Source organism: Hypanus sabinus, chromosome 21, assembly GCF_030144855.1.
Source record: "Hypanus sabinus isolate sHypSab1 chromosome 21, sHypSab1.hap1, whole genome shotgun sequence".
NCBI lineage: Eukaryota > Metazoa > Chordata > Chondrichthyes > Myliobatiformes > Dasyatidae > Hypanus > Hypanus sabinus.
Genome location: NC_082726.1, coordinates 21,590,245 through 21,602,391, shown reverse-complemented (window position 1 = coordinate 21,602,391; position 12,147 = coordinate 21,590,245). Strand labels below are relative to the sequence as shown.

The window sequence follows — 12,147 nt, the reverse complement described above, 5'->3', positions numbered from 1 at the left end:
TCAGAACAATTTGAACTGATTGAAGCAGAAAGTTTTATGTTCACTATTATTCAACTAAACCTCACTGAGGCTTCAATGAAACTTGGATAACTAAGAATGTGTTTAGTTTAAGATTCAAGAATGCAATTTGCTTCACGACCTGAGTAGGTAGGTTCACCTAGGTGTCTGCACGCAAAAGTAGTGAAGCGTGTCCTGCGGAAGTTCTACTGCTGAAGCAAGTCACGATCCAAATTCCAGCATCTGTCATTTCTGATGTCTGAAAAGAATCGAGATGTTGGTGGAACTCAGCCAGGCAAGCAGCACCTGTGGAGGGAAATGGTCAACCTTTCAGGTAGAGGTCCATTCCAGATGAAACGTCGACTGTATTTCCCTCCACAGAGGCTGCTTGACCCACTGTGTTGCTCCAGGTTTTTATTTTGCTCCCTGGTTTTGTGTACATCGTAGAGCCAGCGTTTCTTCAATCTCCTTCCCAGGTTTCAAGATAGGGAACATGGTTCTCCCCATTCCCACCCACCCCAACATTCCCTCTCCTTGTGGTCACTTGCCCCTTGCTGAGATACAGAGGGCTCACTTCACTAGCCCAAACAACATCTCCAAGGTATCCCTTCCTTTACAGGTAGTCAGTACCATTCAGAGTTTGTTCACATCTCTCAGGCATTTAAAGCAATTCCATCCCCACCCTAAGAAAAGTTAAACTTAATTCTGCGTCCCTTTGCCTCACTTCTGAGCCCTACACGACGTCTGACAGAAAACAGGACAGCTTTCCCCAGCTCAGACTCAAGAGTTATCAGCACAATTTTTTTCCTTAAACTTCAGAATATACCAAACCCACCACATCAAGTGGCGAGCCCCTCCGATTCCTGTTGATTCAATTCCAGTTATGCATTCAGCAAGATTTTTGAAGTTGGTTTAAGCAAAACAGATAAGTTCCAGTGGTCCTGCAGAAGCTGAGAATCTGAAATAGCAAAAGATGCCCAAATTCCTCAGAAGGTAGTGTCTGTGGTAGAGGAGCAGTTGATGCATTAGGTTAATAAACTCCACAGCCACTGCCTGAATGAAAAGCATTTAATTTTTCATTTAAACATGAGATTCTGCGGATACTGGAGTTCTGGAGGAATTCAGCAGGTCATGCAGCATCTATATAGTTGGTTTTGTGCCAAGACCCTTCATTAGGAGTGAAAAGGAACCCATCCCCACAACTCATTGCCTTCTGTCCATTTCGTTAAACTCCTTATGGGAGTGCCTCTGCCCAAAACATTAACTGTTTACTCCTCTCCATAGATGCTGCCTGAACTGAGTTCCTCCAGCATTGTGTGTTTTGTTTTTAGTTTACATGGAATAAAACTCATTCTCATGTACAAAGTTCTGTGCATGGACATGCCGTTGCATTAAGACCAAGGGAACCCTGGCAAAAGTAATTGTGCTGAAGCAGATCCCAGATCCAATTCATCAGGCAGTGATTACACTTTGCTTTTAAAAGCAAACATTCCATTGTCCATTTTCCAATAATTCAGTGAGTCCTGATGAAGGGCATCAGCCCAAAACGTTGACTGTCTATTTCCCCTCCATAGCCTGACCTGCTGAGTTCTTCCAGCATTGTACTGCAAGATTTCTAGTATCTGCCTTGTCTCCAATAACTATTTCTTCATTCTGCCTTTCCAACCTCTCCATGGTAAGTTTGGAACTTGATATTGGCAAGAAATGGCACCACTACTCTGGCATATTTAACATCCAGGAGTGTGTGATGTTCACTACTAGACACTAAATTTAACAAATAGGTATATTACATCATAAATTACCTGGAATTTCACTCCATCTCATGAACCTTGACATACCCTGCAAAGATCCCTACTTTTAATTCCTAACAGCATCAGACAGATTGCTCTGAAGTAGACACAAACAAAATTAGCACAGCAAGTTAGAAAAAACAGCAACTAATCAATACCAGGATTGATATCCAGGACATTTGAGAGCATTTCCACACTTGAGAGGTATTGAATGAAAAAGGCAAAAGGTATTTAAGAAGCTCCAACAATTTAAGCTTATGATTTAAATGAAACAGAAGGACCTGGCTCCATTAAAGCTGATTAGCACTGCATGCAAAATTAGTTTACTAACTGGCCACATAGCCCCTCATGCCTGTTCTACCAGTCATGGTGGGTAGCCCACTTGCTTGCACTAACCCAGGGGTCGGCAACCCGCGGCTCCAGAGTCGCATGCGACTCTTTTACCTCTGTGCTGCGGCTCCCTGTTGCTTTGGGAAATAATTGGTCAGTATTTAATTAAAATGTATTTTATGTTAGTTTGTTAGTTTTTGAAATGTAATTCTAAATTTGAAGATTATGGTGATCTTGTACAATCTAAATAAGACATTGTGGCGACCCATTTCCTGGCACATTGGAACCGGCTCACAATTAGCCAGCGTTCAGGCTAAGGGAGATAGCCTACGGGGGTTTGTGAGTACGTGTCTTTTGCAGCATCCGCGCCCATGGGGGGGGGGGGGGGGCGGGTTGAGGGAGGCTTAAAACCAAGGCTGTTTAGTTCGAATAAACCTATCTTTGACTACAGTTTACTGACTGCGTGTAGCACACCGCTACAACGTGTTTTTATCGCTGGCTGTCCAGAGGGGAGGTGCTGAAACGCTTTGTCGTGTGTCTGGAAGAAGTGAAAACATTCCTGGGCAGCAAAGGGCTCACCTTTCCTGAGCTGGAACAGCCAGAGTGGCTGGAAAAGCTACAATTCATGGTAGACATGACAGCCCACCTGAACACGCTGAACACAGCTCTTCAGGGGAAAGGACGTACAGCCCTGCACATGTTGGAGGATGTTTTGGCATTCGAGCGCAAGTTGACAGTGCTTGCCAGAGATTTACAGAAAGGCACCTTGTCTCACTTCCCCAATTTGAGAGAGTTCAAACAAGGTCACGACATGATAAATTCGGAGTATTTACATTCGGCAATCATCACAATGCAAACATCATTTGGGAAACGCTTCTGTGAGTTCAGAGAGGAAAAAAACACATTATCCTTCCCGGTCACTCCCCTAAGCATCGATCCATCCCTACTGAATACGACTGCATTGGCAGGTGTGAGTCAACCTGACCAAGTATGATAAATATTTTAATTGCCTATTTTATTTTACGTATATTCATATTTTTTCATTGTTCAGTGAAATAGTCCTTTTATTTTTCAGGTTGACAGCTGGCTGACGTTATTTTTGGTTTGCTGCTGGCGGCAAATTTAAGTTTGGCGTTTTTCATAAATACAAGAAGGACTCAAATAGACATTGAGTATTTTACTTAAAAGTAACCTTCAACCCAACGTCTTTTTTTCGGAATTCAAAATGTTTTTGTTGCATATAGAAATGTAATTTCATTTTCTCTGCAGGAGTTCATCAATTTCATAAATGCAACACATTATAGTTTGTTTATACATAGCATAAAGACAAAAAAAAAACATTGTATGCAGTGTTATTTCATTTTAAATGTCAAATGGGTTTTGCGGCTCCCAGTGTTTTCTTTTCTGTGGGAAACGGGTCCAAGTGGCTCTTTCAGTGGTAAAGGTTGCTGACCCCTGCACTAACCTATAATCCCATTTCCCATTCATTAAAAAAAATCAAAGTCTTACTCTTTTGGCTAGAGAATTAAAAATACACCCACCCTCCAAAGTTTCTTTGTCTCAGCATTGAATGACTGGAACTAGAATCCCCGGTTCATTCAGCCAGACAAAGCATTCCACATTTGCCCTGTGCAAAATTCTTGTAGGGCTTGATATTTCTGAGATCTTCCTTCATTTTTCTAAGCTTGGGTACATGGACTTGTTCTGCTAAACCTCACGCACACTCACCACCCAAGAGTCAATCTTGAAACTTCATCGCTTTTCCATTACAAACAAATTGTTGATCAGGTTAGGAGGCCAGATTCTGTACACAACACCCAATCTGAAGTCTCACCCAGGCTGCATGTAACTGGATAATGCAATCTTATTCTCTGCACTCAAACCCAAAACCACCACACAGCATCACTGGCTTTACAGTACAGACATCCCAGGTTCAAGTTCCTATCGCTGCCTGTAAGGAGTTTGTACATTCTCTTTGACTTGACCACATGGGTTTCCACCGAGGGCTCCTCTTTCCTCCCACCATCTAAAGACGTACCAGCTGGTAGGTAAATCAATGTAAATTGTCCCTTGATTAGGCTAGGATTTAATGGGGGATTGCTGGGTGGCATGGCTTGAAGGGCCCATTCCATGCTGTGTCTCAATAAAATAAATTTTACTCCTTGTGCTGGTATAACCAGATTGGTGGACAAGGACAACCAGGTCCTCAAATTTCATCCCTCACTATTTGAAATAATTTTTTCAACCACATCTCCTTGCCCATCTATCTACCCTATCTAGACGTTTAAATTTGCCCTGCAAACCACTCAGTCCACATTGCCACCTAAATTTATATTAGCAAACCCGAATATTACGATTTATACTGTCACTCAAATGATTGGCGTAGACTGGACCCAACACCATTTCCTGCTGCATCTTCAGTCTGCAGTTGATTTTCAAATCCCATTTGCCTTCTTGTCCTAATCCAGTCATTTAATTGGCTCGTGTGGGGATCCTTTAGGACCTCCTGGAAACCCAAGTCCACCAGTAATGAGCTCAGCTAGTTTCAGGAGGAGGATAGTTAGTACCATACCTCGGCTCCAGACAGGCAGGTTCAACTGTAGTCTCGGATGCTGAATGTTCTCCTGACAAATAAAGGCATTATTCAGATACTCTGGTTTCCTCCCATAACCCAAATACATGTTCATAGGTTCACTGGCTGCTGCAAATTACCCTTTGGTCACAAGTTTAGTCCAAGTGGCAAAAACTAAAATGGTTAGTCAGCAAGAGGGAACATACACTCAAATGGCAACTTATAGGTACTTCCTACAAAATAAAATGGCCACTAGGTGCATGTTTGCAGTCTGCTGCTGTAGCCCATCCACTTCAAGGACCATTGTGTTGTGTTTTCAGAGATGCTCTTCTGCACACCACTACTGCAACTCATGGCTAGTTCTGTTACTGCCGCCTTCCTGTCAGCTGAATCAGTCCAGCCATTCTCCTCTGACCCCCTCTCATTTTCAAGGCATTTTTGCCCACAGAGCAGCTGCTAAGTGGATTTGTGTTTTGTTCTCCCCTGCCCCCCCCCCCCCCACCACAGTTCTCTGTAAACTTGGGCGTGAAAATCTCAAGAGATCAGCAGTTTGAGATAAACCTCCACATCTGGCACCAATCATACCATGTCATATAACATATAACCATATAACAATCACAGCATGGAAACAGGCCATGTCGGCCCTCCTAGTCCGTGCCAAACTCTTAATCTCACCTAGTCCCACCTACCCACACTCAGCCCATGACCCTCCACTCCTTTCCTGTCCATATATCTATCCAATTTTACCTTAAATGACACAACTGAACTGGCCTCTACTACTTCTACAGGAAGCTCATTCCACACAGCTATCACTCTGAGTAAAGAAATACCCCCTCGTGTTTCCCTTAAACTTCTGCCCCCTAACTCTCAAATCATGTCCTCTCGTTTGAATAATGTCATTCACTTTGATCACATTTCTCCCCCATTCTGTTTGCTCAGAACCTCGACTATGCTTTTATGCATTGAGTTGCTGCCACACCATTAGCTGATTAGATAATCGCATTAAAGAGCAGATGTATCACAGTGTGGAGAGGGGTTATGGGGTAATAGGATAGGATTGTTCTGTTGGAAGTCAATTTTGACTTTAGCTCAGGAGGCCATTTGACCATCATTAACTCTAGCCAATTCTATTTTAATGAAGTTACCACTGAACAGATTATAGCATTTTGCATATTACAATGGTTAATTCTAATTTTCCTCTTATTCATGGCTAAAATTGCTAGTTTCCAATCTGTGGGAGATATTCAAAGCTGGAACGAGTGCAGAGGAGTTTTACAGGGTGTTGCTGGGACTTGAGGCACTGAGTTATGGAGAGAAGAGCAGGTTGGGACTTTATTCCTGAATACAGGAGAACGAAGGATGATCTTATAAAAAGGTAAAAAAAATTTAAGAGTCTTGGGGCAAGGAAAAAAAAAATCAAGAACTAAATGTGCAAGTTTAGGGTTAGGGGAAATTTAATAGGAACACATGGGGAAACACTTCACCAGTTAGATGGAATAAGCTGCAAAAGGAAGTGGCCAGTGACTAATTGGCCTCATTAATCTATTAATTAATGATAAAAACAGGAATGAGCTTATTTCCTTCTGAACAGTACCACCCCAATCTTGCAGAACATATGCTAATCCTCCTTTACAGAGCAGTTTATATGCAATATCTGTAGAAGGAATCCAGGCCCTTATCAGGAAACTCCATGTCTATTCTTTAGACTTGAAAAAGTTATTTTAAGCTGAACGAGACAAGTAGTGCAAACAATTACTGGAGTGTTCAAGTTGGTCATTACAATTGCCTAAATAGCCAAGTCTCGAGAAAGTAACAAAATGGCACTGCCGATGACTGATTGCATCAGCTAGGCCCACCTTCCTATACAAGATCCAATAACTTAAGGACCTTTCAGTCCTGATAAGGGTCTTAACCCAAAATGTCAACTCTAGTCCTTTCCATAGATGCAGCCTGACACACTGTTCCTCCAGCATTGCGTTAAGGAAGACAAAGTTGTCTTTGGTATTTCCCCTTCCAGCTTGGTCAATGTCACTGCAGATCAAGTGAAAATAATTTCCACATGCACAGGGATTTGGGCAACTTCTAAATTGAATAACTTATTTATCTATTTCTAGACAAAGTTGAAATCCTCAGTACACATGAAGTAGCAAACAGACCATTCCCATTCCAAAATAACTTCCCTATTTATCAGCATTTGGGATAAAGCCATTTAGGATTTCATTGCAAAAAATGCCATTCACACTAACTTGAAACGAGGGCAACTCTCAATGCAGAGAGTGGGTGGAGCACACCAAGTTATAACTCAGTGAACAAGGACAAAAATACTCAGACATTCTAATTCATTTGATAACTTACCCAAATGTTAGTCTGAAATAGATTTTCTACCCATTAACTCCAAACAAGACAGAGATCACAGCTTCAAACAAACACTTCTCCATCCAGAGATGAAATAAACAAGATTCATAACCTTCTGAATTCCTCAATCTTTAATGTTAGGTTGATGGAATACGCATCATCACTTAGTTCCAGTCCAGCCCCAACTCCCACTGAGGGAAGTCATTCTCAAACAGTCCATCAAGCCTCCTACTTTGCATCTTTTATTTCACTAAGGGATCTCATTAATCTTTTATCACAAGAAAACTACTTCAAGAATTTCAGTTCCTTCTTACAAAGCAGTGCCTCTGGCTAGCAGGGGGCACAAAGTCTGGCCAGGAATAAATTGCTTTAAAAATTTTTCTTTTGAGCCCTCAATTTCAAAAAAAATTCACACCAGAGATGCAGAAACTTCAATGAATGCTTTTGTGCCAAAGGAAGGCAATTCACAAAAATTAGGAACTAGAAACAAATTTCTATAGATATGCAGAGAAGAGTATTCTGACTGGTTGCATAGCGTAGTGATTAGCGCAACGCTTTACAGTACAGGTGACCTGGGTTCAATTACCACCACCGCAAGGAGATGTACGTTTGCCCCATGACTGTGCGCGTTTCCTCTGGGTGATATGGTTCCATTCCCACCCCACAATCCAAAGATGTACTGGTAGGTAGGTTGATCGATCATTGTAAAATGCTAGCATTAAATTGGGGGGGGGGAAGAGAGAGAATTGCTAGGTGGAGCAGCGCAGGGCCTATTCTGAGCTGTATAGCCTGACATGGAAAGAGCAATGCCCAAGAACAGAAAATCCTACTGAAAGTAGTGGATGCAGCCCATGGGTAAAGCCCTCCCCACCGCTGAGCATATCTACAAGAAGCATGGTCTTGGGGGTGGGGGGGTGGGTGTGGAACACAGTATTCAAGAACCCCGGCATCCAGGCCATGCTCTCGTCACTGCCGCCATGAGAGATAGAACAGGAGTATACACACAACACTCGCTCCCAGCATTTTTTGCTTATTATTATTGAATCTCTTCTTGTATTTGAAGATCTTTTGCACACTGGTTGTTTGTCCACTTTCATTGTGCACTTTTCATAGATTCTGTTGTGTCTTTGCATTTACTGTGAATGCCCACATGAAAATGAATCTCAGGGTATATGGTGACATATATACTTTGAACTTTGAAATTAAAAGCAAGGAACTCCACCCTCCAAGGAAATCTTGTGTATAGATTTCATAAATTCCATAGTTTCTAAATTTCCTTTCAATGCCTGCAAGAAAATGAACCTCAAAGTACGATATGGCAACATACACATACTCTGACAATACATTGAGTGTGGGTGCTATGAAGGACCATGGGAGACGTGGGCTCAGAGACATTCAGCTTTTGGTACAGGATCAGTGACCCAGGTTCATTTCCTGACACAGCCTGTAAGGAGTTTATACATTTCCTCCTGTTTCCTCCTACATTCCAAAGGCTTCTGGTTGGTAGGTCACATGGATGTAATTGGGCAGCACAAGCTTATTTGGCCAAAAGGGCCTGCTACCACTCTTTCTCCAAGAATTTGTAGTCAAATGTTTAAAAATGTCACTAATCCTGGGTAAAGTTGGAGAGCAAACATGCTCCAATGATGGGATTAGGCCAGCAAGTAGTGATAGGTTGTATGAGAAGATGCATTTGGGGTCTATCCAAGAATTTGCCCAAAATAAGTCCAGATACCAAGTTAAAACCTGAAACACTCTAGTGTTCAGAATAATTAGCCAAATCTCTAGATATCTGGTCTACAGGTGATACTTCAGATGTGGAGATCACTTTAACCAATGAAAATTCATACAACCAACTGGTGTCTCAACAACAATCTATCCCTCAAAGGTTGACTCAGGGCAGTACTTTCAGCCAATGGAATACTATCACACATGGGAAAATATTTTGCACAGCAATATCCTAAGAATGATGTTATCTGAACAATCGAATGCTCAAGGAGAAACGGTTGGTCAAAAATGCTCAGCAGTACACATGCTTTTCAACACATCTCCAAAGTGGATTTCCAGAGCTTCTCCATTCCACTAGGGTCCAATAATTAAAAAAAAGACAATCATCCCAGTTGAAGAGACCCAAAGACATTTGCCCATATCTCTTAGTACACCCCCACCCTCTACCCAGCAATGTGTGCCTGGAGATAACATCCAACTGAAAACATTGATAACCTGATTGGTATTGAAATTCCCCCAAAATTTCCATTGGCAAATTAGTGGCAGTTTCCTTGCAGTTAACTCGTATGCAAAATTTTAAATGACTGCTCTCCAAATCTGTCTTGGACCCCCTGAGAAAGGAAGTTCCTTTCTGAGCATTTCTGTATTTACTGGTACAAATTTCAAGTTGGACATTCTCCTGAGCACAGCCTCCAGACCTTACTTCCTTACGGAGGCCAAATCACACTGCGAGGGTTGTCAGAATGCTTCAAGGCCTGCACTTTCAATTAGGTGGAAATTTAGTATATTTATACAGTAAATGCAAATCACTGGCTTCAATGGAACACAATTGAGGGAAATATGTTCATATACTATAATACAGGATATATTTGTTTGAAGCATACAAGCACAATCCAAGTCACCACAGGAGGAAACACCTACCTTGGTTGCTATGTATCCCAGCAATACTATCCATTCCCAGTCAGTACAATGTGCACCTTTTCACATTTGGTTTGTGATTGAGAACCTTGGCAACCAGCTCCCATAGAGACCTTAAACACTTTGCAAGTTTACTAATGTCTCTTTGCCCCACCAAATCATTAACTGAGAGTTTAAGAAATTCGCCTGCAAGGAACTCCCTATGAGCAAAATGCAAAAAAAATACAGTTTGAAATTTTATAAAAATCTGGATTTACTTACTGATTTCTTTTAATAATCCATTCTTGCTTGAAGTTTATCCTGCACAACCACAAGCCTCTGACCCCTGAAAATAAGGCGTGTCTAGCTCATTCTAGACCTGTGACAGCACCTTTCATGTCCCACCCCATCACTAGATCAAAGTAAAGGTGATCCATGCAAATCTGACAATGCAGTAGGGGTTTGGCATTGATGCAGTCGATTGGACTGGGCCTGTGTGTATTAGTAAGAAAACTGTGATTGATTAGGTACAGAAATTTTTTTTTTAAAGTTGCACAGTGATCAGACTAAAAGAAATAAACCAGGACCTGTGCAGAGTGGTGTTGGAGGTGCTGGGTTGCTGACACAGCTACCATTAGTTACCTGAGCGTGAAGTGCAGCAGCTGCAGCAGCAGCAGCAGGGTAGGTGAACGCAGCATGTGGGATGGCAGGGGTCAGTTCTGTTGTGTACAGTGGATAGGGAGCCCAGGCCTCTGGAGATGCAGGGATGAGTGCTGTTCCTGCAAGGTCATCTGAAACATGGAACATTTAAAAAAAAAGATTTTTAGTCACGTCAAAAAATCAATGCAAGATTTACACCGCAACCAACTCCGACGCCCACCCCCGCCCCTGGACAATTAGAAGTCAGAACAATAAACAAAACGTAGAAGTGTTAGGCAGCTTCATTGAAGGAGGACGGGCCAATGTTTTAGGTCAATGTCCAAACAGGTCAAGTGCACGCCAACCACCAAGCCATTTTCAATAATTCTATCCCATTCTGTTGTTGTTAAACTAATTCAAAGACAGAATCTGGGAAGACAGGCTTAACTTCAAGTTTAATTTTAAGCGAGACATGCGTGTCACATGGTAGCGTAACAAGTGCAATCAACCCATAATTATTTAAACAGTACTTAATCAAATATATACAAGATTACTCAAACAAAATGTACAGCATATTCTGGCCACATCTTCCTCCCATCAACCAGATTCTGGAGCTCACCGACACAACTGGGACAAGTTACTAACTTACACACAAAGCGTTGGAGGAACACAGCAGGACAGGAAGCCATCTATGGAAAAAAGAAAATCTACAGATGCTGGAAAAGTATTACTTGGACTTCCAGCATCTGCAGATTTTCCTCTTGTTTGCGATTTATTAACTTGTTAGTTGTGTGTTGGTGGGGGAGCTGCACTGTCACAGGGATTCACACAGGCAGCACGAGAGATTGGGATTGAATCGGAGCAATGAAGCAGCAGTTCTGGATGTGTGTTAATGCCCGAGTCACCACAGCAATGATGCATCTCAGTGCTGCCCCCAGAATGCTTTAAATCACATACCAGAATGTACTGTTGACTCATTTAGAAGCCACTCCTTCAAAAAAGAATTGACTTGGTTTCTGGGAATGTGAGTTCTGACATGACCATGGCTTGCACTGAGACTGAAACCTTCAGGCTTAAGCCAAGTTGGCACCCAGCATGGAGTTTTAGAATTTGTCAGCTGAACAAAACTGCACACAATTAAACAGCCAAATTTAAGCCCTTGTTTGTTAGCCAAATTATTACAATTCAGAATAAATCTTGTTGAAAAGGAATTTTATGGAATCTTTCACTGAAGGCCAATTCTAAAACTAGATATTGAACATTAAGCACCTGCCCTAACCTCACTATTTCTTGTGTAGTAAATTGTGACCCACTGCTGTGTGTCAAGCAATAAGATATATCCATACCTTGACCTGAAACATTCTCACAGCAGCTCATTGGTATAAAATCATTGCTGACAGTACTGCCTGAAGGAAATGGCAAACATTTTGCAGGGTTTCAGATGTCAAGAAATGTTTAGCTTACTGGCTAATTAAGCCCAATTCAAAAAGTTATACAAAAGTTGCTCTTTATCTGTTGCTTTCAGTACCAGAGCAGGTACAGAGAAAAGCAAGATTAGGTTTCAAGTTCTTGACTCTATGCCAAGAATGAATCAGCTCACTGTTATGTAGCTTTTTAATTCTTTTGGTTGCCAGTTCCCTGCTAAAATGGTTCCCAAAACTTGCAGCAAAATGCAATACATTGTTCTTTGGATAAATTTCCACCTAATTCTACTAACATGAAACTTGGAGCTTCAGAAACAAAAGAATCCTCCAGAATATTGTCAATATCAAAAGTGAAACTCGCACCCATTCATGAATACATTTGATCTAAGATTCATTCTACTGATGTTAATGCTAA

The 12,147-nt window shown here is 41.7% G+C and overlaps 1 protein-coding gene across 4 annotated transcripts in view; it reads right to left on the bottom strand.

Annotated features, from left to right (window-relative positions):
• LOC132378882 (RNA-binding protein with multiple splicing 2) overlaps positions 1 to 12,147 on the bottom strand; it is a 119,330-nt gene that overhangs the window by 18,797 nt on the left and 88,386 nt on the right. For 3 of the 4 annotated variants that reach the window (XM_059946152.1, XM_059946153.1, XM_059946151.1), the window contains one exon: positions 10,312 to 10,460. In XM_059946152.1, the coding sequence (XP_059802135.1) occupies positions 10,312 to 10,460 (149 nt within the window). Of the gene's footprint in view, positions 1 to 9,951; positions 10,016 to 10,311; positions 10,461 to 12,147 lie in introns of all 4 variants that reach the window. The other variant, XR_009507209.1, reaches the window with a different exon arrangement.